This window comes from Polypterus senegalus, chromosome 4, assembly GCF_016835505.1.
Source record: "Polypterus senegalus isolate Bchr_013 chromosome 4, ASM1683550v1, whole genome shotgun sequence".
In the NCBI taxonomy this organism is placed as follows: Eukaryota; Metazoa; Chordata; class Cladistia; order Polypteriformes; family Polypteridae; genus Polypterus; species Polypterus senegalus.
The window spans coordinates 231,851,358-231,879,265 of record NC_053157.1 but is presented as its reverse complement, the minus strand read 5'-3'; the positions used below and the strand labels follow the sequence as shown (position 1 = coordinate 231,879,265).

Sequence of the window (27,908 nt, the reverse complement as noted above, 5' to 3'; positions counted from 1 at the left end):
TTCGGTCTGTCAAACAAATGGAACGAAGTAAAAAAAAGGAGGCGGTGGCGATAACGACGGCAACATCTATTTAGCTTTCCTGAGAGTGTCCGTCTCGGCAGGACAGCTATGCCCAAAGTTAGAATTATGAGACAAGTGACGAGTGCGTGAAGACGGGAATACTCCGACGAGAAGGAGAAGTTGAGGACGGTAGCAGGGCTGCAGTCTGGGACAATCTCTGAAAACGAGAAAAAAGGCAGGAATGTAGTAAGGCGCATGCGCGAGTCTCGCACTGAAACGAGGACGCTTCGCTGACAGGCAGCAGGGAATCCCGGGCAGTGAAGAGACCAGTGGGCGTACGAAAGTCTGACCTTGTACCACAGCACTTTAGCCAGGTTAGTACAAGTCCGATTTTATTTTCTTTTTAAATAATGCTTGGTGCAAATCCCTTTTTTTGTTATGTAAGCAGCAAAATGACACGTAAACGCAAGCCTGGAATCGAGATGTGAACTCGTATGTGGTTGTAAATTTTGAGTTGTGGATTGCGAGCTTTGTAAAGATGATTAAATCTGCAATGATTTTTTTTTTTCATCACGTCACTGTCTGTGCGACGTCGCGGCGCAACGTCATCGGCTAAGGTGAGCGACGCCGGTAGGGGTGGAAAGTTGACTGATAACATAAGCCGAGGTTTGATCACTTGAGGGGAACTGTTGACGAAGTTCGATCCCGGGAAGAAGAACGTTTGTTAAAATAAACACCCAACTGGCCTGACCGAGAGGGGCTACAAGCGATCCTAGCTGGGATGTATGAAGCATGCGCTGTTTTGTTTTCACGTGATCCCCTTTGTTTGAATCGTTAAGTTTCGAGGTCACCCTTTAAAGCTCAAGTTCAGTTTTCACTTACCGGTCGAATTCGTGTCTTATGCGAATTCAACGAGACAAAAAAAAAAATAAAAAAAAAAATCGAAACTTAAAAGAAAAAAAAGGAACGATCGGATTTGCCTTTGTGGTTTCTTTAGTGTTAATGTGGCCGGATAAGACTCGCGAGTAGGAGGAGTGCAATAGACCAGACCGCAGCTGCACGAGGTGATTTTAAATACACCAAACTGGAGGGAGTGCAAAGAAAGGTGGTTGCAGGCTCACAACTGTTAAAACGTTTCACAAAATAATGGCCCTTAAACTCTCTCAACTGTCACTCAAATGCATCAAAATCAGTCGATCAATCATTTCAACACTCTCGGCGAATGTTACATTTCTTTTCAACATTCACAGACAGTTATACCGCATTACTCTCTTTCTCTTCTGCAAAACATTAATGTTGGTGGTATTTGGAACAAAGATGAAAGCAGCAAAATAGTATGACCAATAAGAACAAAATTTACTTCATAAACTTAACTGTATATTTATTGATCAAATTAAAAACATGAAACCAATACAGGAAATAAACACAAAAACAGCTCAGATATTACTCGGTACTGAAAAACAGCAAAATTGCAATATACACTCACCGGCCACTTTATTAGGTACGCCTTGCTAGTCCCAGTTTGGACCCACTTTTGCCTTTAGAACTGCCGGAATTCTTCATGGCATCAATTCAACAAGGTGCTGGAAATTTTCCTCGCAGATTTTGGTCCATACTGACATGATAGCATCATGCAGTTACTGCACATCCGTGATGTCAATCTTCCATTCCACCAAATCCCAAAGTTCCTCTGTTGGATTGAGATCTGGTGAACGTGGAGGTCATTTGAGTCCAGTGAACTCATTGCCATGTTCAAGAGGCCAGTTTGAGATGATTTAAGCTTTGTGACGTGGCACATTGTGGTGCTGGAAGGAGCCACCATAAGATGGACATGCTGTGGTCATTAAAGGATTGACATGGTCAGCAACAATACACAGGTAGGGTGTGACAGTTAAACGATGCTCAGCTGGTATTAAGGGGCCCAAAGTGCACTGAAAAAAAAATGTGATGATTCACACTTAATATTTTCAATCTGAACCAATATAATTCTTTTTAGCTTATTGATCCCACAATTTTTAAGCTGAGGCAAATCATTTAGAGTGATTGGGTGCAATTCACTTGGTTTTTTTTTACTGAAGTAAATCTATTTTTTAAGTTGTTCTTCTTTTTTGGCAGTTGGAAAGCCACCAAACTGGAAAGTTTGACCAAAATAATATACAAACGGCCCCTCAAACACAGCACATGAACAACCTAAAATATTAAGTTAAATGAAATAGGATTTTTATGTTTATTCCCTCCACCATAACTTAATTTGGTACAAACAATTTTTTTTTTTACTTTGATTGAGATCTGAAACCAGATATTTCAAACTGCAACACTAAATGACTAATCTTAAGTTGCTTGAAAGAGAAAATTTACGTTGAATGAACAACATCAATGTTAGATTTTTTTTTCAGTGTTTATGTCAAAAAAGATATCTCCCACATCATCACACCAGCAACCCAAACCACTGAAACATGGCAGGATGGATCCATGCTTCCATGTTTTTAGACCCTACCATCTGAATGTCATAGTAGAAATTGAGACTCGTTGGACCAGGCAACATTTTTCCAAACTTCTACTGTCCGATTTTGGTGAGCCCGTGTGAATTGTAGGCTCAGTTGCCTGCTCTTGGCTGACAGGAGTGGCACCCAGTGTGGTCTCCTGCTGCTGTAGCCCACCTGCTTCAATGTTTGACATGTTCTGTGTTCACAGCTGCTCTTCTGTACACCTTACTTGTAAGGTGGGCTTATTCGAGTTACTGTTGCCTTTCTATCAGCCGAAACCACTCTGGCCATTCTCCTCTGACGTCAACAAAGCTTTTTCACCCAGAGGACTGGCGCTCACTGAATATTTTCCCCTTTTTTGTACCATTCTCTGTAAACCCTAGAAATAGCTGTGTGTGAAAATCCCCAGACCAGTCCATCTGGCACCAACAACCATGTCACACTCAAAGTCACTTTAGTCACCTCGCTTCTCCATTCTGATGCTCAGTTTGAACTTCAGCAGGTCACCTTGACAACATCTGCAGACCAAAAGGCATTGAGTTTCTGCCATGTGATTGGCTGATTAGCAATTTGTGTTAACAAAGCATACTTAATAAAGTGGCTGGTGAGTGTCATGTTAATGTAGACAACTGAAGTCGGTTTAGGGCACAATAATGTCACAGAGGAAATCAGAGTAACGACTACATAGGTAACAGTCTACAGTATCTAATACTAGAAAACAATATGAATGGACCCCCATGTCGTATCCAGTATCTCCTCTGCTTCAGGCCACACGCCTTGATCGACATCACACCTTATGTTTTGTCTCTCATGCCACAGGGTGTTTCTTTAGGGGCAATAGCTCCCTACTTGGAATAAGTTCTTTTGTAATTGCGGCGTTTTAAGTAACCGAAAACTATATAAAAATCACATAAGAGAAAATAACTTAACTTTCTTTAATGACGATTTACGCGGCATAACAGACGAGTAGGCCAAATAGCAAGACAATACCAAGGTGGGATCTTGATCTCTACAGCCTGCCATTTTTCCATCGTTGAGCTGAAAGACTTTTCAGGACGGATGACGATATCACCCATCCGTCCGTCGGCTTTGAAGTATTTGGCTGCCGTCCAAGTCTTTATATACTGTCTTCTGCACGTGCAGGCCTTTACTTAGGTTCCAAACAAGGAAAGGAGAGGATTCGATTTCATCTCTAACATAAAGAAATAGTACAATGCCCATTTTCGTATTTGTACCTTCTCTCTTCAAATGCTTGCCTAGCAGTTCTAAATGCTGAGAGCCCCTGTCTGCTAACTTTGGCCTGGCCTATACATGTGAGTGGATGTTTAAAATAATTTTTGTGTAGAGCACAGTGACATTAAACTTACATTCTTATTACTCAGGGATAGAAAAAATTTCTTCACAGGCCATGCCTACCCACACACTTAAAAATCAAGGTGCCAGAGAGCGTTCTTCAGAGCGACGCCATAGGGCAGTGGTCTCAAACTCTGGTCCTGGGGGCCACAGTGGCTAATCCTTTTCTAAATTAGTGACCTGTTGTTGCTGCTAATTAACTCCTTTTACATTCATTTGATTTGACTTGCTCTTGAAGAATCAGACCCCTTCATTGTTTCCTTTTCCTTAATTAGCTGTCAAGCAATATCGAGATACAAAATGAGCCAAAACATGAGCAGCAAATTGTGTCCATCATACAATATCTGAAAATAAAGAATGATGACCGTCTCAGGAATGTTGATCTGCTCAGTGTGACGATGCAGGTTTTGCTCCACACTCCCATCGATGTTTGGGAGCCCTTGAACCCAACACCGTCAATAGATATAACCGAGTTGAGCTACACAGTGAGACAACAACAATTGAGCAAGGGGATGGTTCAAAAAGTGCAAAGTGCTTTTAATTAAGATAGTCAACAAAAAGTGTTCAAATAAAGTGCAGTGATTCAAAAATATCTTCATTACACACAGTGGGATGCAAAAGTTTGGGCAACCTTGTTAATAGTCATTATTTTCCTGTATAAATAGTTGTTTGTTACGATAAAAAATGTCAGTTAAATATAACATATAGGAGACACACACAGTGATATTTGAGAAGTGAAATGAAGTTTATTGGATTTACAGAAAGTGTGCAATAATTGTTCAAACAAAATCAGGCAGGTGCATAAATTTGGGCACCGTTGTCATTTTATTGATTCCAAAACTTTTAGAACTAATTATTGGAACTCAAATTGGCTTGGTAAGCTCAGTGACCCCTGACCTACATACACAGATGAATCCTATAATGAGAAATGAGAGTATTTAAGGGGGTCAATTGTAAGTTTCCCTCCTCCTTTAATTTTCTCTGAAGAGTAACAACATGGGGGTCACAAAACAACTCTCAAATGACCTGAAGACAAAGATTGTTCACCATAATGGTTTAGGGAAGGATACAGAAAGCTGTCCCAGAGATTTAAGCTGTCTGTTTCCACAGTTAGGAACATATTGAGGAAATGGAAGACCACAGGCTCAGTTCAAGTTAAGGCTCGAAGTGGCAGACCAAGAAAGATTTCGGATAAACAGAAGCGACGAATGGTGAGAACAGTCAGAGTCAACCCACAGACCAGCACCAAAGACCTACAACATCATCTTGCAGCAGATGGAGTCACTGTGCATTGTCCAACCATTCGGCGCACTTTACACAAGGAGATGCTGTATGCGAGAGTGATGCAGAGGAAGCCTTTTCTCCGCCCACAGCACAAACAGAGCCGCTTGAGGTATGCTCAAGCACATTTGGACAAGCCAGCTTCATTTTGGAATAAGGTGCTGTGGACTGATGAAACTAAAATGAGTTATTTGGGCATAACAAGGGGCGTTATGCATGGAGGAAAAGGAACACAACATTCCAAGAAAAACACCTGCTACCTACAGTAAAATATGGTGGTGGTTCCATCATGCTGTGGGGCTGTGTGGCCAGTGCAGGGACTGGGAATGTTGTCAAAGTTGAGGGACGCATGGATTCCACTCAGTATCAGCAGATTCTGGAGACCAATGTCCAGGAATCAGTGACAAAGCTGAAGCTGCACCGGGGCTGGATCTTTCAACAAGACAACGACCCGAAACACTGCTCAAAATCCACTAAGGCATTCATGCAGAGGAACAAGTACAACGTTCTGGAATGGCCATCTCAGTCCCCAGACCTGAATATAATTGAAAATCTGTGGTGTGAGTTAAAGAGAGCTGTCCATGCTCGGAAGCCATCAAACCTGAATGAACTAGAAATGTTTTTTAAAGAGGAATGGTCCAAAATACCTTCAACCACAATCCAGACTCTCATTGGAACCTACAGGAAGCGTTTAGAGGCTGTAATTTGTGCAAAAGGCGGATCTACTAAATATTGATTTCATTTTTTTTTGTGGTGCCCAAATTTATGCACCTGCCTGATTTTGTTTGAACAATTATTGCACACTTTCTGTAAATCCAATAAACTTCATTTCACTTCTCAAATATCACTGTGTGTGTCTCCTATATGATATATTTAACTGACATTTTTTATCGTAACAAACAACGATTTATACAGGAAAATAATGACTATTAACAAGGTTGCCCAAACTTTTGCATCCCACTGTAAATACTTCAATAAAAGCAGAGGTGAATTGTGGAGGTTAAAATCAATAAATAGAAAAATCTTCTTAAAACGAGGTTAAAATGTTCATCAGGAAGCAGTCTTTAAAATCAATAACAAGCCCGGTGCCTCTTTCAAACTAGCGTCTCACCTGCTTCTTCCGGTTGGGCTTTACAGCAGGTGAGACGCTCTCTCTGCAGCTGACCTTCTTTGTGCCTGCTTCTGCTCTCAGTTGCCTTACCAAACCTTGGCTCCGGTCGGCTCCTCTGGACAGCGACTTGGGAATTTCCCTAATGGCCAAGGCTGTCGTGCAGGGAACACCACGTCCCAAGTCCCGACTCCCGCTACTTTCCGCGGAGAGTCCTGCGCCTTCCAATCACTCCCGCCCGCTTCCTGCTGCACCAACTTGCTCTCACTCGCTCTCCTCACTGCTTCCTGCTGCAACCTCCGTTTCTTTCTCTTTTCTTGTTTGTTCTTTCCGTTTTGTTTTTCTCCTTTTTAACCGACTCGTGCTTCTTTATATATACCGAGAGGACATAGCAGCTGCAGCACATTAGCCACAGGAACAATCACGGATGTGGGCAGTCCCTCACCTGTGCACTAGGTGAGAAACGCCCACACCGCAGATCGCCCTGCAGCTTGCTACGCCCACCATGCCCCCTCGCCCACCCCCACAACGCGAGCGTGGTGATTATTTATTTAAATAAAACTGCTGGCCTTTGCTGAGAGGGCTGTGGACCCGCTATACCACACTCGGGTCCCTAAAACATTTTATCACTGCTCTTAGAAAAGAGAAAATCAACAATTTCGGAAATGTCTGCTATTGCACAATGAGAGCAGCGATAAGCCATGGAATTTAATGAACAACAAGACTTGGCTCCTAATGAAGCAACTGGCTGGAGTTTGAGGCCTTGACTTAGTTGGTCTTCTGTTGCTTCACTCGGTTCCCATTTCATTTCTGTTTGGGTGCCATTTAAGGAAAGAGGAATAACTGAGAAATTCAGGGGCACTGTGATGATGCTGGTCCCCTACAAGACTCCGTCTTCTCACATGGGAGTCTGCTGAGCCAACACCGTCGATAGTTATGACCGAGATGAGTTGACAAATGAGGACAATTCTCTGATGAAGCCAGAGGATGGTGGAAAAAGTGGTCAAGTGCTTTTATTAAAAAACAGTCAAAGCAAAAATAAAAAAAAAAACAACAAAAGTGTCAATTGTTCAGTGTTCAAAACAAGTAATATATAAATCCATAAAATCCAGTGAAAAGTGGGAATAAAAAATAATCAATAAATAAATCCATTAAAAATCGGAGGTTAAAATGCAGACAAACTCCTCCTGATCTCAGTCCACCTCCTTTTCATTCTCCCTGGCTCACCCATTACTCACATAGCCACAAGCTCCTTGCGGCCGACCTCCGTCTTGGCTGCCTGCAGGCATCATGGCCAGACCATCCGAGGTGGTCGCACCTCGGAAGCCTAAGGAGGGCACCTGCCTTGCTCACCACACTCCACCCAAATGTTCAGTGTAGTGAACTAGTCCCTAGAGCGGCACAGCTAACGCTTCTTTGCGGGGCCCCAGCTTGCACTGCTTCCTCCTTTCAGGTGGCCAGATCCTCCCACTAAGACTGCCTTTCACATCTTTTTACCTCTTTCCTTCTTTTCTCTTTTCCCCCTTGCCCAGTGCCATCCATCCATCCATTATCCAACCCACTATATCGTAACTACAGGGTCACGGGGGGTCTGCTGGAGCCAATCCCAGCCAACACAGGGCGCAAGGCAGGAAACAAACCCCGGACAGGATGCCAGCCCACCTCAGGGCACACACACACACCAAGCCAACCTGTATATATATACTCACATCTCCATGGGTACAGCACCTTAATCACACACTGCAGAAAGCTAATGAAGCAACTGAGAGTGATCGCACCCATGCGTGCAGGTGCGACTCACCCCAACTACTTCATTAACTCCCCACGGTAATGTAATCACACCCACGGGGTGCGACACAGCTCTTTGGATTTAAAACTGGCCCCTTTTTTTTTTGAAGCCGCGGATCCGCTATACCACAGGTACAAATCTTAAAAAAAATAAAAACCAAGTAAATCAAAATGAATGGAAAAGGAGTTAATTGACAGGAAAACTGGTCATCAATTAAGAAAAGGGTTAGAATAAAAACCTGCTGCCACTGCGGCCCTCCAGGACTGGAGTTTGAGATCCCTGCCAATGGTTCCCAAAAAATCTGTCCACATGAAGGTTCCAGAAAGAACCTTACGACGTATATTTATTTAGATCTGTAACAGGCTCCATACAGTAAGTAACCATGGATAGATGTATAAGATTCTGGAAATACCGATAGCTCCTGATTTTAAAAGGACTCCCGATGCATATAATAACACAGGCTAAGTGCTGGTTTTCTTAACCCGTTAGTGTCCTGCTAGGTAGCCTACCAGACATTAGAGATTTCAGGTATTTTTCTTCATATTAGGAAGTTTTTCAAAACACCAAGTACCAACTTCATATGCAAAGAATCCTTCTCAGAATGAAATTGGGCCTTGTCAAGCAATAGTTCTATGAGAAATCACACAACTCCGTAAAGAACCCATAAGGTGCCATTAAAGGTTTTCAAGAGTGCACAGCGAGCGTCAGGTGGCCTGTCCTCACAGCCAGCACTCATTGCTTCAACGATGTCATCCAGTGCTCATGCGTCCTCCACCTCCACACTGAAGATGTCCTACATTACTTTTCTTGGATGCATCCTTCTCTCTACAGTAATTTGTTCAGAGGAAGACCGTATGGTGTTAACGGTTGCAGATATTCTTTGGGATATTATAAGTTGTTGTTTTCATATGCATTATTACCACCAACTGTTTCAGCATAGTCTATTGATACGCATTTAACCAATTTGCCGTGTAACTGATTGACATTTTTGGCAATAATTAATTTGACTTCCTCATTTTTCTGTGCTAGGATTGCCCACATATTCATTTTTTCTGTTGATAACTCTTCATGACATAATAGGTCTTCTTTAATTGGGAACTTAAAGTGAGGAAAACAAAAATTTGTAAGAGCTGAGAGCGCAGGAACTGTGGAGAGGAGGGCGGTACTTGAAAAAATCCCACGAGGTGAGACACAAAAATAACCAGACTGGGCTTGGGGCGTGAATCATAGAACTTTATCCGCTCCTACACGCCCTGTCAAACTGCCGACCGGCTAGGTATATCCTGTGAATATCCCAGTCAATATCTGCACAACAATTGCCACACGAGTTGAAAAAAGCGAACAGTGAGACAAGACAAGACAATGCTCTCTTGCACAATGCTTTTTCTGTAATTTTTGACTGACAAAAGCATTCCTGTCCTCAATCATTCCCCCTATTCGCCCGATTTCGCTCCCTGTGATTTTTACTTGATCCCGAAAATCCAAAGTGACCTGAAGGGAACACATTTTCTTCAATGGATGAAGTGAAGACAGAAACGGAAAGCCTGTTGGAGAGCCTCAAGCAAGAAGACTTCAGCACTGTTTCAATCAATGGTAGATACGTATGGAGCAGTGTATAAATTGGGAGGGGGAGTATAGAGAAGGTGACTATGTTTAGAATGCTGTAATTCATCAATCATTTTTTTTTTTCTTTACAAATCCAGTTATTTTGTGTCTCACTTTGTGTGTGTGTGTATATATATATATATATATATGTAAATATATATGTAAATATGTGACCCGACATTTGCGAAATAGACATGCGCTCCGACAAAATGCAGATTAAAACTGGCCTCAAAACCTATCACATAATGTGTACATAATGCACACGTACACGTCCCACTCTCTTGGCCTCTCTCGCGATTTTGTCGGCGCACATTTCTCGAAAACCAGTTAGCGGGTTTGTCGGCGCTTATTTGTCTGTCGCGGTTTTGTCGGGGCACATATGTCTATTGCGCTTTTGTCGGTGAACCTATATATATATATATATATATATATATATATATATATATATATATATATATATATATATATATATACACACAAACATCCTCGTCACACCCAATGCGAATCTTAGCATCTTTAACTCTGCCACCTCCAGCTCTGTCTCCTGCTTTCTGGTCAGTGCCACTGTCTCCAGCCCATATAACACAGTTGGTCTCACTATTGTCTTGTAGACCTTCCCTTTCACTCTTGCTAATACCCATCTGTCACAAATCACTCCTGTCACTCTTCTCTACCCTTTCCACCCTGCCTGCACTCTGTTCTTCACTTCTCTTCCACAATTCCTGTTACTCTGTACTGTTAATCCCAAGTATTTAAACTCATCCACCTTCACCAACTCTACTCTCTTCATCCTCACCATTCCACTGACCTCCCAGTCATTCACACACATGTATTCTGTCTTGGTGGTCCTACTGACCCTCATTCCTCTCCTTTCTAGAGCATATCTCCACCTCTCCATGGTCTCCTCAACCTGCTCCCTACTATCGCTACAGATCACAATGTCATCAGCAAACATCATTGTCCACAGGGACTCCTGTCTAATCTCGTCTGTCAGCCTGTCTATCACCATTGCAAATAAGAAAGGACTCAGAGCCGATCCCTGATGTAATCCCACCTCCGTCATTCCTACCGCAGACTACACCACAGTCACACTTCCTTCGTACATATCCTGTACAACTCTTACGTACTCCTCTGCCACTCCCGACTTCCTCATACAATACCACAACTCCTGTCTCGTCACCCTGTCGTATGCTTTCTCCACATCCACAAATACCAATGTAGCTCCTTCTGGCCTTCTCTGTTCTTCTCCATCAACACCATCAGAGCAAACATCTCATCTGTGGTGCTCTTTCTTGGCATGAAACCATCCTGCTGCTCACTAATCATCACCTCACTTCTTAACTGAGCTTCCACTACTCTTTCCCATAACTTCATGCTGTGGCTCATCAGTTTTATCCCCCTGTAGTTACTACAGTCGTGCCCCCTTATTCCTAAATATCAGCACCAGTACACATCTTTTCCACTCCTCGGGTGTCCTCTCACTTTCTAAGATTCCATTAAATAATCTGGTTAAAAACTCCACTGCCATCTCTCCTAAACACCTCCACAGGTATGTCATCTGGACCAAAGGCCGTTCCATTCTTCATTGATGACCGAAAAAAAAAAAAAATGTTTTCATGCAAAACAGAGGTTAAAAAAAGAAGACATCAAACAAGCCAATGGTGACCAGTACTGTACAAAAGTGATATTACTGGTGTCAAGTAATCCACATACATATCAGTTATCCACTTGTAAGCACAAAACATGCCTTTTTGCCAAAATGTTGTTAAATAGATGTCAGTCAGTCATTGTCCAGCCTGCTATATCCTAACACAGGTCATGAAGGTCCGCCAAAGCCAATCCCAGCCAACACAGGGCGGAAGGTAGGGACAAACCCCGGGCAGGGCGCCAGCCCACCACAGGGCACACCCACACAACAAGGACAATTTAGGATCGCCAATGCACCTAACCTGCTTGTCTTTGGACTGTGAAAGGAAACCCACATAGACACAGGGAGAACAAGCAAACTCCACGCAGGGAAAACCCAGGAAGCGAATCCAGGTCCCAAAACTGCGAGGCAACAGCGCTACCACTGCACCACCGTGCTGCCTATTTATTAAATAGATGCTTCTACAAAAAATCAGCTTACATCATAAACAGGAGAAAGTCACAATTAACTGATATTTCGATTTGAAGATAAGACTGATGTCCAGTGAATGAGCAATCCTATGTGACTTCTACTTTGTAAAGAAACACACTGGTTTGTGCATCCCCTGGGGCTGGGTTAACAATTCAGTGTGACTTGTGGGATTAAAAACATTTGTCCACCATTACTACAAACTACATGAGGTAAGTAAAACATAAAAAAATATATATATATATATACACATACATTTTTTGGGTGGAGTATTCCTTTCAGTAGGTTTGAGATTATTGGTATATGGTGTAGTATTTGTACGTAGTGCTGATTCACATATCTAGGAGTATAAAGCAGCAGGCTGTTAAAGGTCACAAATGAGAGAGCTGCTTTTAAGATGGTAAATGCATATGAATTTGAAACAGTGTAGCTGTTATAATTACTTAAGTAATCTGGCTGTGATTTATTGGATGAATGGATACCAGAATTAAATATTTGTGCAAATATAAAACATGCTTTTTCACTTTATGCTGTTAGCTCGTACTTTCCTAGCATGTTCTCCTTCCAAAGAGTGGGCCGCATTTGAATTTTCTATGTTAACTGACTATACGGTCATTGAGTATTTATTTTAAGATCATTTTAATGCAGTTATATAACTAGTATTCTGTATTCTCCCCCTGTCACAGAAAGCTGCTACCTTTCCACTTTGATAAGTCTGGAATATAAGATGGGTAATGGCCTCCAAGCCTGGACTCTGAATGTGGAAGGACATCCTGCAGATCAAGGCACAGACACTGGGAAACTGAAGGGAACCTGCTGAACGTGTTCTCACCCGGACGAGAAGTTATGGAGGAGACACTGTCCCGCATCAAAAAAGAGGACTGTGAGTGGGAGCCTAGCCACCTTCATTTGCACAGTCCCCATGTGAAACTGGAAGAATGTGAAAGGAATATTTCTGTAGTCAAAGAGGAAGCAGTGGAGGCCTTCATTGACATTAAAGTAGAGGATTTGGGACATGGCCCCAATGGCCGTGAAGTGCAGAAACGCGAAATGTTGAACATTTTTAAGGAAGATTCATCTGTAGAGAGTGGCTCCAGTTTACAGCCATGTCCAGCATTGCAAAAGGAGATGACTTGTGTAGAATCCAATATTGAGAATCGCTTTCCTGGAATATGTAAGTGACATTCTTAAAGCAACATTGTTATATGTGAATTGTGTTTTCGGGCTGCGGTGTGCAGTGCCAAAGGCGTTGTGTCGTCACTCAGCTCTCTTCTTTAAACAGCATAAGAAAAGTCACTAATGATGGCATTCCCGACTCCAGCCTCGAATGATGGGAGATGGCCCCTTTTATAGAGTCCCCGGATGAGCCCCAGGTGTTCCCGGCATTCCTCCTCTAGCCACGCCCCAGCGTGGCAGCTCTCCGGGCGCCGTCCTAATTCTTCCCCCCAGCACTTCCTGGTGTGGCGGAAGTGCTGGGGTAACAGTTCCCCAAGGCATTGGGGCGCCTCCTGGCGGTGACCACGGGCCCCTACAGGGTGGAGCTTCCATGTCCTGTACCCGTGGCCCCCAAAGCAACCAGGAAGGCGACCCCCACGTGATCCAGGGTGGGCACAAACCCACATCCGGTCCCTCATGGCGTCCTGGCATCCCTGACACTGCCCCACAGCCAGCGAAGACCACTCGGGGGGGAAAAGAGTGGCCCGTCCCGCGTGGGCAGCGCAGCCCCGAAGCGGGTCTCTCCAAGCAGGGACAGGGGCGGAGACACGGCCTGAGCACCACCACTTGGTGCTCCCCTGCGCCTCGCACAGTTTGCGCTCCCCCTCTTACCAGCACCTCGGGGCCTCCTCGTTCGGCACCCCCTCCGAGGCCCCCACGCCCCTTTGGTCGGAGTCACTCGCTCCCTTGCAGCCTCCTCCAGCCGTGGCGGTATTCGCGCACCAGCAGAGAGATCCTTCCGCAGATGCTCCGACATCAGAGGGAAGGTCCCCAATGAAGGGGGTCCGTCCCTACAAAAGAGAACACAGGGGCAGAACCGCTGCCAAAGCACCCTTCCCGTGCCACACATGGGCAGCGTTCCCCCCTCCAATCGACACCCCGGCACTTGCCTGTTCGGCACCCTCTCCGCGGCTTCCGTGTTCCTCTTAACGATGAAATCGCCGGCACCGCCTGCGCTCTCTCCGCTGGCCTCAGGGATTCCCTCTGCCACCGCAGAGGGCGGCCAGCACCCGGACGCGTGCACCCAGCACAGCAACCCAACATATCGGAGGAATTGGCACCCAGCCTCTTATTCCTCTGTTCACTCTGGGACGCCATGACGGTTTGAGACTCCTTATGACAAAGAAAGAGCCTCTTTCCCGTCTGCGTCCCTGCAGTGTGGCGCGAGACCGCAGCCGACTTGGGGCGGAGGGCGCTAGGACCCGGGGCACTTAGCAGCATCCCTTCAGCATCCTCACGGACTCCCCCCTCACCGCGCATACAGCCCGCGGCGCCGCACCTCCTGTCGGAGAGCTGCTTACTCGAAACTGATCGTTAACATCACAGCCATGTTCAGCAGACCCTCCCGCATACTGTACGGAGTCGGCTGTACTCACCGTCTCTGCCGTACCTCTCCGGCTGGAGATTCCAGCGTCGCGCCGTCCCGTTGTTGATCGAAACGTCCTCGGCGCCGCGAGTGCCTTCCTCTCCAGTTCCAGCACTTCAGCCCGGATGGCACGTAGCATCTGTAACAAACACTGCTCTGCGGGCTGAAGGCACGCCTCCAGCTCCGCCAGAGCAGCCGGTAAAGACAGGAAGGTAACCGACGCGGAGCCGACCTGTCTGTCAGCCTCCGACGCCAGCCACTTTCTGTGGGTTTTCTCCTCCGGCCCAATCGGGTCTCCCCCCTGTCCGTGATGGACATTCCTTGGTCCCGCCTCTCTGCAGTCATCGGCGGGCACACAAGACACACCGTCCAATCGCGTGCCTATCAGGGGGAAGGACTTCTGGTCCGCGGCCATCTTGCCTCCCCTTCTACGCTGGCGACGTGCTGCCGGAGCCCCGCAGACCGGCATGCGCCCGCCACTGACGCGGATCCGGGAAGTCCCTGCCTATAAAAGAAAAAACACGCCGCCACAAGGCAGGGAACTTGCCTCCCCGGTCTCGTCCAACCGAGCAACCATCCTCGGCGTGGCCTCTCTTGACGCCATGCCGTCCCGGGCGCCTCCAGCAACGGCGCGCTCGTTGGAGACTGCTGCACTCCTAGTAGGCACGCCACCCGCCCGCATCAGGGGAATATGGCCTTCCTGCGGACCCCTGGCGGTCCGTGGGGTTCCTTTACCCCGCGGGACTGTGTGCACGCAGCACCCATTCATTGCTGTTTTAGGGGTCGTCTCATTGTTCAACCTCTAGTGCACCTCTTGTTCATTTCATGAACACCAAAGGAGCTGAAACTGATGAACAAGCCCCTCTGCTACTTAACTGACCAGATCAATAGCTCAGAAGTTTCATTGACTTGATGCTAAACTCTCATTCAAAAGTGGGCCTTTCATTTTTTTGAGCAGTATAGTTTATCAGGGTTATACTACAGTGAAGCTTTGAGAAAGCCATTTTACAGTAATGAGTTTTTAGCAGTGCTCCACCGTATTAGCCTGGCGAATTTCTATCAGTCAGCTATTCCAGATTTTTGGTTCATAACAGCACTAGGCCGCCTCACCACTTCTTTTAAGTTTAGCTCTTGGAATTCTAAGCAGACACTCACTCATTTGCAAGCGATCGATGCTATCAAGGGGAGCCTGCACGGGGGGCAATTAGACGAGAAGAAAAAAAGTTGGTCTGGAGGACACCAGGGGCCTCATGCATAACGCCGTACGTAGAATTCGCACTATAACATGGCGTAAGCACAAAAGCCGAAATGTGGTTATGCACAGAAAAATTTTGATGCAGGAATCTGTGCGTACTCCAACTTCCACATTCTTCCACTACATAAATCCCGATCAGCGTGAAAAGTAACGCTCGTGCACACACTTTATGTCCCGCCCCCACTCCTCCCAGAATTACACCTCTTTGAATATGCAAAGCAATATAAATAGCCCTTAAGCTCAACCTTCTGTGAAAAGACAATGGGAAAAGCACGGGGGAAAATAGAAGAATTTCAGTGAATACCAAGTGGAGGCAAAGGAAAAATATACTATTTGTTTAATTAAACCATGGTATAAACAAAAGGAAGTTGATTGAGTGACATAGCGTGTTGGAGAAACTTGAAAGCTCAAGTTCACAAAGTCGCAATAAATATTACAGCTCTCTGAATAATTAAAGTACTGAGATGTATATGTGATATCATTTTCATGATGATAGGAGTTAAAGCACGTTATTAAACATGGGAACACAGTGGCACAGTGATTGTTCATGTCTCACACAAGATGCTGCTGCGCCATGAGCGACCTTCGATGAAATAATTTATTGTAGCAGTACTGTCTCTTTCAAACCTACTAACCCCCAATTCCTGTCCTTACTTTTCTGTCTCCAAATACTAAATCGCCACACAATCAGCTCTGTAAGAAACGTTAAGCCATCTGTAAGCTTACAACGAAGCTTCTTCAAAACTTTTAAGGAACATTGAAATATCTTCATAGTATGTGTTTAATTATTCTATCCGTCTGTCCTTCCAGTGTCACGCCAGCCTCAGAAAATATACAGCGTGAGGCAGGAACAATATGTGAACTAGCTAGCGCTGCAGCACCGTGTCCTCACATGTTTAATTATTAACAATACAGATTATTTAAATGAAGTTATAGTTTTATCTGTATAATATAATCAACATATTTTGCTGCATTTCATCTTAAAAATGATATAGTCATCATATGTAAATATACGCTTTAAAAAATGGCTCAGGTTGTGTAATATTATAACTGTAGTGCAAGTTTACAGTGAGGTGATTGTAGATATAAGTTCAAACAGTTCTAGAAGGAGTACTTGATTGAGTGCGTTTTAAGTTCTTGGGATGAAACTGTTTCTGAACCGCAAGGTCCGTACAGGAAAGGCTTTGAAATGTTTTGCCGTGGCTGAGGTAGCGTGTGCTTAAAGCTGTATACCGATAATTCTCTTTCTGATCAGCTGCTGCTGTGATTCCCCACTCAGATACAGTGATATAAATACTCCGAGTGGTGCAGTGAGAGTAATATGGAAAAAGATGATCCGCTGTGGCAACCCTTAAAGGGAGCAGCTGAAAGATGAAGAAGAAGGTGCAGTGAGAGTAACAACTATGAAGCAGCTATTGTATTTGGAATACTTTGACCATTCCCTGGACCATTATATTGTTAGAAGTTAATTACAATCAGATGCATTACACCAGGGCTATTCAATTACAAATTCAGTTGGGCCAGATTGTCAAACCAAGAAGGTTAGCTGGCCAGTCATTTTAGCGGCAAAGCAGCTCTAAATGACAAATTTTAAAACCAACACAAACAAATTTATTGAAAAACATAAGGTTTATTCTTTGTTTCTCTTTTAACTTTGGTCAGTTTGCAGAGCAAAAGGTGCATACAAAAAGAGCTGAATTAACAGAATCTGAGGTAGCCCCTATTTTTTCCACTTACAGAAGAAAAAAAACTGACCTAGACTACATATCTGACCTATCTGATCCCAGAGTGCATAAAACAAAATAGTGCACAGCAGTAGGCTATTAGAAATAAGATTGTTGGCTACCGTTACCCTGCTGACTTAGTGGGAGAAGTGACATTTTTTGTTTTGAACGAGAGCAGTGACTTTAGGCTTGTAAGTTGTCAATGCAATTCGAAGGCATTGGTGGAGAGTATGGTCAGTCAGGGAGCAATGAGAGTTGCTTTTTATGGAGTTCATGTGTGAAAAACTTGACTCACATGTATATGTTGATCCAAACATACTGAGCATGACGATCGCTACTTTCTTAATGTTAGGGAACTGATGTGTGTTGACATCAGTCCAAAACATTGCAGGCCCGTTAGTGGAAAGCTCCTGTGCTATGGTTACAGATGACTGCATGTCAACAAGTTTGAGTGTGAATTTCCCCTCGTCAATGGAAGGGACCAGTTTCTTAGCTCTGGCAGATAAGTCCCCTTCTATTGCAACAGTGAACGGGTCTCTGACAAAAACGGCCAACTCTTTGGGCAGATCAAGTCCATCCAATCGACCAGCAAAGTTACTTTTCAACATCGCAATGAAACCTGTCATCACATCCGTAATTTGTGCGGGGGATGAGATGCATTTGCGTAGTGTCGGAAAATGCAGCATTCAGCCTGTGCTCAAATCATTTGCAAAAAGGTCCAGTTTAACTTGGAATGCACGCATCTGTTTCACAAGGTCGATGACAGTTTTGTCTCTGCCTTGTAGTCCCAAATTGAGATCGTTCAGGTGTTTGAATATATCGCTCAGAAAGCAGGCATCGGCCATGAAGTTGTCGTCCAGTATGCGACTCAAGTGTGTTTCTGCCTCTTTTTGCTTGCTGCCGCAGAGGAAAGTTATGATCTCTTCTCTGAGACCGCAGAAACGCTCCAATGCTTTGCCTTTGGACAGCCACCTCACGTCATTATGCAAAAGAAGGTTGTGGTGCTCAGCAGACATTTCTGACAGCAGCATGTGGAATAAGCGGTGATGGAGGCTTGATATGGAGCGAATAAAATTAATTATAGCCATAAAGCTGTCCATTGTCGTTTTGAGCACCCCGCTTAGTTTTGCGCACAACACCGCCTGATGTACAATGCAGTGTAAGGAGATCAACTTAGATGCAACAGCGGACCAACGTGCTGCCAAACCATTCACTTTCCCTGTCATGGACGGAGCCCCATCTGTCACGAGCATGCACACACGCTTCATATCCAGACCACTGTCTTTAAAAAAGGCAGAAATTTTCCCAAAGACTATATCGTCAGTTGTGTGTCCTTCTAACGGCAGTAGGCCGAACAGCTCTTCTCGGAAGCATTTGCCATCAAAAAAACGGACATATATGCACAACTGAGCAGTATCAGTTTTGTCTGTGGACTCATCTACTGCTATAGACATAGTATCAGCTTTCATCAGGTCTCCTAACAGCGTTTCATACACATCTGCAGCAAGAATTTCAACCCTACGAATGTTTGAAGTATCTGACAGGGGTACGTTTTTATAGCTGATACCACGCTCATTTTAATTTTATCGTCATTTATCACCTCATCCACGACAGCCAGCATACAGTCCTTCACTGTTTCAGAGTCTGTGAATGGCCTTTTTTTTTTTGCCAGTATCCAGGAAACACGAAGAGATGCTGCAGTAGCTCTCTCTTGGGCTGTGAATGACCGCACCATGGTAATACTGCTCCGGTTGTAAGATGCAATCAAACTCTGCACTTTTGCAGCCCTCTCTTGAGATCCCTCTGGAAAATTGGTGCGAAAAGTGTGGTGTTACTCAACATGATGCCTCCGCACATTGTAATCTTTAAATACTCCAACGCACTCATTACAAATTAAACACATCGGTTTGGCGTTTGGATGTGGCGGTAAAATAAATAAGTATTTGTCAGTCCAGGCAGGGTTAAACTTACGGTTTTCATTGTCAATTTTACGTTTCAGTGTTGAGAAAGACATATTGATAGTAATCTAAGCTACTACCGGCACGCTCTGTATTGTTTGCGTGTTGCAGGCTACGTAATTTATGTAGGAATGCGTGTTTTTGCCGGGACCATAGACATAATAAATACTCTATATTTATATTAATATAATATATATCTATACTAATAAAAGGCAAAGCCCTCACTCACTCACTCACTCATCACTAATTCTCCAACTTCCCGTGTGGGTGGAAGGCTGAAATTTGGCAGGTTCGTTCCTTACAGCTTCCTTACAAAAGTTGGGCAGGTTTTATATCGAAATTCTACGCGTAATGGTCATAACTGGAAGCAGTTTTTCTCCATTTACTGTAATGGAGATGAGCTTCAACGGCGTGAGGGCGGAGATTCGTGTGACATCATCACGCCTCCCACGTAATCACGCAGTACATAGAAAACCAGGAAGACCTCAAAAAAGCGCTGAAGAAAACATGCATTATATAATTGAGAAGGCAGCGAAACAATAAGAAGTGAGCGAGTGACATATACAACCATATTCATGAGTTCTGCTACTTCGGAAACAAAGCACGATGTAAACCTACACTTTAAATTAAGTTCATAGACAGGCTGCCCATATAAGGCCGTCCGTCAGCGGAATCCAATAGCAAACTGCCACGGGTAAATATTCACGGGTGAAGGACTGTGCTTATGGAGAGGAAGATGAGATGGTCAGGTTGGTGTTTGACACAAACTCAGCGAAACTGCGAGAGAAAGTTTTAAGTGCCAGGACTAAGGTAACATTAAATACAGCCATGGACATAGCACGAGATGGCACCAGCACAGCTGGGAACCTTCGATGCATGTACACCGAGTGGCTCACGTGAACTGGCGCAGTGCACAGATAAAAGCAACAGTTCCAAAGGCTGAACAAAACCGAATTACACAATTGAAAAGGCAGCAAAAAATATGAAGCGTCTGATAAGCATATTCATAAATCCAGCTACTGCGGAAACAAAGCACACGGTGGAAAAGTCAATGTCCCGCTAAAGGAAGACAGTGTAAAAACCCGTGCATGCAGTGTGTCAGGTCTCAGATAAAGAAGAAGACGAGCTGTTTATTGATGCAGTAAGAAACGAATCGATGAATGAAACCTGTCATCTTTACAACGATTGACAAACACGGAATGTAACTTGAACACAACACATCCTACAAATATGCACCTGATTGAAAGAAATAATGATAATCAAATCCTTGATGACAGCAACACTCAGTAACACTCACAAAACAAATACTGCATATTGACAGTCATGTTACATTATTTTTAAAATGTTCCCTTTTCTTTTCTAGCTTTTTAACACACTACTTCTCGCTGCGATACGCTGGTACATATATATGTGTATATATATATATCGATCTACATACTCGAATAATGGATACTTTATTCGCCATCAATGATTGTTTTGGTAAAGCCATACTCAGTGTATTCATTAGATGAACGGTAAAAAAGTAAGAACGAGGGGAGGATGACTCATTGAGGCATGCAGGCTGTAGTCTGGCGTCAACTCTATCTGAATTGCGCGATCACATTTGAAAAATATATCTTTTCAAGTTCTATTTAGTCCATATGTGTCAAACTCAAGGGCGCGGGCCACATCCGCCCAGTGTGTAATTATATCCGCCCAGATCATTTTATACACTGTATTATTGTTATTAATGGCCGGGTATATGAAGCGCTGGTAACACAATAAACTACAGATCCCATAATGCAGCGCTTCAGCTGCCTTGCCGAACACTTACCGCGTTAATCAAGTCTACCTTATGATGCTGCAAGTTATTGCGAAGCTAGAGTTATTGCGCACTAAGTTTGCACGGCGCTTTCGTGACTTTGAGGAACAAAAAAAGTCCGTCTACATGCGGTTCGAACCTTGTGCATGTTTGGTAGCACATATCTGTGTGAGAAGCTCTTCTCAGTGATAAAGACTAACAAAACAGCACACAGGAGTCGCCTCACTGATGAGCACCTGCAATCCATCCTGAGAATCTCCACAACACAGAACCTCACACCAAACAGAAACGAACTTGTGGCCAAAAAGATGCCAGGCGTCCAGCTCTAAAATGACATATGAGCAAAGACAACTGAATGATTTGATTTGTTATTGCATGTAAGAGCGGGAGTCAACCGTTTTAACAAACAGCGTATTGCACTGATACGAAATAGCTGTGTGTGTATATATGTAGATATGTATGTGTATATATATATATATATGTATTTGTGTCTATATATGTGTGTGTATGTATGTATGTGTGTGTATATATGTAGATATATATATGTATGTATATATGTGTATATGTATAGATATGTATATATATATATGTTTGTGTGTGTGTAAATATATATATGTATATATATATATATATATATATATATATATATATATATATATATATATATATGACAACAACACTCATCACTCACAACAGTGACAAAACAATTACATTGACAATCAGGTTACGTTATTTTCAAAATGTTTCCTTTTCTTTTCATTGCTTCTTTAACACACTACTTCTCCGCTGGCCTGGTATTTTGCTAGTATATATATATATATTTATACTAAATTATATTAAATAATTTATGAATAATATACATTAATTTATTATCTATGGGCGGAACCACGGGCTGGGCCACTTGGAGGTTGATTCTGGGCCGCATGTGGCCCAAGGGCCGCCAATTGAATAGCCCTGCATTACACTAATAAACAATATGCAGTTAGTTTCAGTGTATTTATAAAACCGTGTCACGAATGTGCATCTAAGAAAGAAAGATAAACCACACAGGAACAGTAGCACTGCTTTGATGCTGGGTGCTGCCAGTCTGAAAAACCGAGCGAAGAACTTGCGTGCGACAGGGTATGAGGTACTGTGGAAATGTGAGTGGCTTTACGCCAAGTTTAGGTTTAATACATCGCGATTTGAACGTGGAAACGTTCTTACGCAACATTTCTTTGCATATGCACCGTTTATACATGAGGCCCCAGGACAGGTGAACAGTTGGGAGTAAACCAGCAGCAGTGTGTGAGAGACGAGACAGTGGGATAGGTAGCCACGAGTGAAGCGAAGTGAGAGACGCTCCATGGGTCGTCGAACGAATCTGTCTCATTTACTTTTCAATCAGCCCTCATGTGGATTGTTAGTAATACAGTACACTTGACCCCAGCAAATTGTGAAATTGTATTTATGAAAGAAGATATGCTCAAGTAATAAAGAATTTGGAAATCACTGATGCTTAAAGTTAGTTATTTTTTTAATGGTTGTAGGTCAGTAAATATATTGGAAGTTTTATGTAAGCATTCTTTTTTCCTTAATTTGTTTTTGTGTATTACTGAAATAATCTATCCATCCATCATTTAACCCACTATATCCTAACACAGGGTCACGGGGGTCTGCTGGAGCCAATCCCTGCCAACACAAGGCACATGGAAGGAACAAATCCCGGGCAGGGTGCCAGCCCACCACAGGACACACACACCCAAACACCAAGCACACACTAGGGACAATTTAGGATTGCCAATGCACCCAACCTGCATGTGTTTGGAGTGGGAGGAAACCCACTCAGACACGGGGAGAACATGCAAACTCCATGCAGGGAGGACCAGAGGAGTTGTGTGCATAAACTTACTTTTTCTTCAGTTCTTTTTTTCTCCTCTACAAACACTGTTTTGTTCTACAAAAACAATTTATATAAAAAATATGAGGACAGAAGGACGACTGCTTCGTGTATTTGGAATGGTCTTCTTCATAGCTTTGTTGTGTCAGCAAGAACGGCAGCGCCTTACTTCTGGTGTCTATTTTGAATGCCTTTTTCTGTTATTTTTATGTATGTCAGGACTAAACTCTGTGTCTCTCTTATGGCAGGCAGAGAAAAGAAGGAGAGCTCACCCCAGTCTTTAGTCACCAAGACGTCTTTTCACCGCCAACCTCATCTTGAACAATGTGATAAAACTGAGAAGAAATCGACTTCTGGATCAGGCAGTTCACCAAAGGCCTCTTTGCCTGTTGTAAAACTAGAAAGACTGGATGCCAGTAGCAGTCAAATATATGTGTATAATGCAAACTCTATGGATTTTTATGTCTGCCGAGAGTGTGGAATAAGTTTCAAAAGTAAATCTGATTGTGAGGATCATCAGTGGATTCATATGAAACAGAAACCTCATTCCTGTTCTGAATGTGGTAAGCAATTTTCACAGAGAAATTATCTCAGGAGGCATAAGAGAATCCATGCTGGAGTGAAACCTCATTGCTGCCCTGAATGTGGTAAACAGTTCTCAGATTTAAGTGGCCTTCGGAAACATGCACGAGTTCATACTGGTGAGAAGCCGTATTCTTGTACTGAATGTGGGAAGCTATTCTCTGACAGTAGCAGTCTTCAGAAACATACAAGAATTCATACTGGGGAGAAACCATATTTCTGTACTGACTGTGGCAAACGATTCTCACGTATTGGCAGTTTTCGGATACACAGAAGGATTCACACTGGAGAGAAACCTCATTGCTGTTCTGAATGTGGCAAACAATTCACGTCTGTAAGTGGCCTTCAAAAACACATGAGAATTCACACTGGAGAGAAACCCTATCGATGTAAGGAATGTGACAAACGATTCGCACAAATAAGTCATCTTCAGAACCACACACGAATTCATACTGGAGAGAAAGTCCATTGTTGTTCTGAATGTGGTAAGCTTTTCTCACAAATAAGCAGTCTTCAGAGCCACAAAAGAATACACACAGGAGAAAAGCCATATTGTTGCTCTGAATGTGGTAAACGATTTTCACACAGCACCAATCTTCAGAAACACACTAGAATACACACTGGTGAGAAGCCATATTGCTGCTCCGAATGTGGCAAGCTATTCTCGTACAGCAACAATCTTCAGAAACACATAAGAATTCACTTTGGAGAGAAACCTCATTGCTGCTCTGAATGCGGCAAGCGATTTTCACAACTGAACAGTCTGCAGAGCCACATAAGAATTCACACTGGAGAAAAACCACATTGCTGCTCCGAATGTGGAAAGCGATTTTCACAAATGAGCAATCTTAAGAGGCATACAAGAATTCACACAGGAGAGAAACCTCACTGCTGCTCTGAATGTGGCAAAGGATTTTCACAAATAAGCAGCCTAAACAATCACACGAGAATTCACACTGGAGAAAGACCTTATTGTTGTTCTGAATGCGGCAAGCAGTTCTCTCAGATAAACCATCTTCAGAGCCACACACGAGTTCACACAGGAGAGAAGCCACATTCCTGCTCTGAATGTGGAAAAAGATTTTCCCAGGTATGTAGTCTTCACAAACATGCCAAAGTTCACACTGGAGAAAAACCTCATTGCTGTTCTCAATGTGGGAAACGCTTCTCACAAATATGCAGTCTTCAGAAACATGCAAAAATTCATACTTCTGATTAAACCTGATTGCTTCTCTGAATTTATCAAACAGTGATTTAACGAAAGTAGCGCAAAGACACCTGGAAATCCATGCCTGAGAAGAAAGTTTAAGGAAAGTTGAGGCCTGTCTGGGAGTTCTGGGGATATTCGGGATATTACTCTATACAGAAAGTGGTCCTATGTGGGGAGCACTTGAAACAAATGTATGAAAATATGAAAAAAAAATAAAATTAAAAGTGGTAACATGACCTACAAGTGTAATTCACACTTGACATCACCACATGTAAAAATGCTAAATAGAGATATTAACCCCTAGAGAAACTGCTTTACTGTTTTGGGAATATTCCACATTCAGATATATGTGGTAGGACAGTTATGGGAAACAAATTAGAAAAATATGATTAGAAAAAACTCACAGTTGACTTTAGATATGTAATGGCAGATGACAAAAAATATGAACATCACAAATTTGTAAAGGCTTTAGGCCACCATCTTTGAGTTCAAAGCCATACAGGACACAATATCACAGCCTCACACTTAAACCACTGACCTTACTGCCAGTGCTGTGTGTGAGGGATGACGACTAGAGAGGCGATCGGAGGATTAAATATCGCCTAATTGGCAAAAAAAAAAAAAAACAGTTACTGGGTTGAGAGCAGTAGTAAAGATCTCTTCAGATTTGAAATGATTTGGTTCATTTCCATCTGCGTTTTTTTCCCCTTCATTTATCACTGTTACAACATCAGTAGTCTCGCGTGATTCTCTATTGTACAGAAGTGTTTTGCTTTTTTCTCATTACTGTGTCAAATGTTATGCTGAGCAATAAAGCATGTGGTCACTGAAGTTCATGGAAATAAATAACTTCCACAAGTATGACCATTTTGCTATCCTTTTCATTTCTTTTAATGTGTAAGAACCTTTGAAAGAACACTGATGTTTTACACCCGTGGTTTTCATTCATTATGGAAACACCCAAGACTGAACAGACAACTCTCCACCAGCAGACCATTTCCAGGAAAGGTAATTTCTTGTTTCACAGTGTCACAAACTGTCTACTAAAGCAGATGGCCTGAGAGAAGTTCGGGATCATCCAGGACTAAGGGGGTAATAAGGAAGGCAGATGTACAAAAAACAATGTATTTTTATTTACTCCACAATAGTAAAAATAACAGTTGCTGATGTAAATATTTGCACAAAAAGTACAATCCTGAGTCAAAACAACTCTAATTGTAAAAATGCAAAGAAGAAAAATAGAATGTGTAACACAACATAGAGGCTCTTACCCTGCTGTATACTCAGTCACGTTCAGTTCAGGTAACGGTATCAAGCACAAACTGGACTCTGTTTCAATCCTTACCACAAATACAACTCCTCAATCAAACAAAACGAAATATCAGGAGCTGTTTTTGCTTCTCAGGAGTCTCAAGCCGCTCCTTAACATAAACCAACTGCTCAGCCACCAGGCACCTCTTAGCCTGGCGGACCTCACACACATTGACTCTTTGGCTCAGATCTCTCCTATCAATCAGGTGGTGGAGAAGCTGAGGGTATGGAAGGCTGCAGGGATCTGTGGTACCTGGGGTGAACTTCTCTGGGCTGGTGGTAAGGCTGTCCTCCTGGCATTCCAAGTTGTCGTTAAAAAAAAACAAAAAAAACACAAACCCTCCCTTCTTGAAGCCACAACTGCACAGACGTCTCAATTCCCCTGGTCATCCTTGCCTAAACACAGGGAGAAACCATTTCGGTCCTGCAGGGAGAATCACATACCTCGAACAAAACTAAAAATTTATCAACAGCAAAATAAACATATTTAAACACAAAATAATAAAAAAAATTATACCTAACCTTAAGGTTAATAACACAAAATGGAAAACACTACACAGCACACTAAACTAAAATGGACTCCCCTCTAGCTGTAGAGAGATACCATTTCAGTCCTGCTGGGGGAATCACACACCTCGAAAAAAATCCAAATTTCCAGCAGCAAAATTAACATTTAAAAACTAAATAATAAAAAAAAAAAAATTATAACTAGCCTTAAGGTAACTAGCACAAAATGGAAAACACTACTGTGCTCACTAAACTAAAATGGACTCCCCTCTAGCTGTAGGGAGATACCATTTCAGTCCTACTGGGGGAATTGCACACCTCAAACAAAAATCTAAATTTCCAAGAGCAAAATAAACATTTTAAAACTAAATAGCAAAAAAAAAATAAAAACAAACAAAAGAAACCCATTATACCTAGCCTCAAGGTTACTAAGACAAAAAGGAAAATGCTACAGTGCACACTAAAATAAAATGGACTCCCGTGTAGCTACATTTGATACCATTTTGGACCTAGAGGAGGAATCACACACCTCGAAAAGATCCAAATTTCCAACAGCAAAATAAACATTTAAACACTAAATAATAAAAAAATATATAAAACTAGCCTTAAGGTTACTAACACAAAATGGAAAACGCTACGGTGCACACTAAACTGGACTCCTTTGTAGCTGTAGGAAGATACCATTTCAGTCCTGCTGGGGGAATCACACACCTCGAATAAAAAACAAAATTTCCAACAGCAAAATAAACATTTTAAAACTAAGTAACATAAAAAAATAAAAACAAAAGAAACCCATTATACCTAGCCTCAACGTTACTAAGACAAAAACGAAAACGCTACGGTGCACACTAAAATAAAATGAACTCCCCTGTAGCTGCATTTGATACCATTTCAGTCCTGCATGGAGAATCACAAACTTCGAACAAAAATCCAAATTTCTGACAGCAAAATAAACATATTTAAACACTAAATAATAATAATAAAAAAAAATTATGCCTAGCCTTAAGGTTACTAACACAAAATGGAAAACACTACGGTGCACACTAAACTAAAATGGACTCCCCTGTAACTGTAGGGAGATACCATTTTGGACCTGCAGGGGGAATCACATACCTCGAAAAAAATCCAAATTTCCAGCAGCAAAATAAACATTTAAAAACTAAATAATAATAAAAAAAAATGATAACTAGCCTTAAGGTAACTAACACAAAATGGAAAACACTTCGGTGCTCACTAAACTAAAATGGACTCCCCTCTAGTTGTAGGGAGATACCATTTCAGTCCTACTGGGGGAATCCCACACCTCGAACAAAAATCTAAATTTCCAAGAGCAAAATAAACATTTTAAAACTAAATAGCAAA

The 27,908-nt window shown here is 42.8% G+C and overlaps 1 protein-coding gene across 2 annotated transcripts; it reads left to right on the top strand.

Moving 5' to 3' along the window:
- Positions 1–11: 11 nt before the first annotated feature.
- LOC120528123 (gastrula zinc finger protein XlCGF57.1-like) lies at positions 12–27,908 on the top strand. Of its 2 annotated transcripts, none has more exons than XM_039752167.1 (3): positions 12–374; positions 12,425–12,912; positions 23,185–27,908. In XM_039752167.1, exons 2-3 carry the CDS (start codon positions 12,585–12,587, stop codon positions 24,735–24,737), a joined length of 1,881 nt encoding a protein of 626 aa, XP_039608101.1. In that variant the 5' UTR covers positions 12–374; positions 12,425–12,584; the 3' UTR covers positions 24,738–27,908. The 2 variants fall into 2 exon arrangements, with proteins under 2 accessions (XP_039608101.1, XP_039608103.1); XM_039752169.1 differs by lacking the exon at positions 12–374 and adding an exon at positions 11,761–11,950.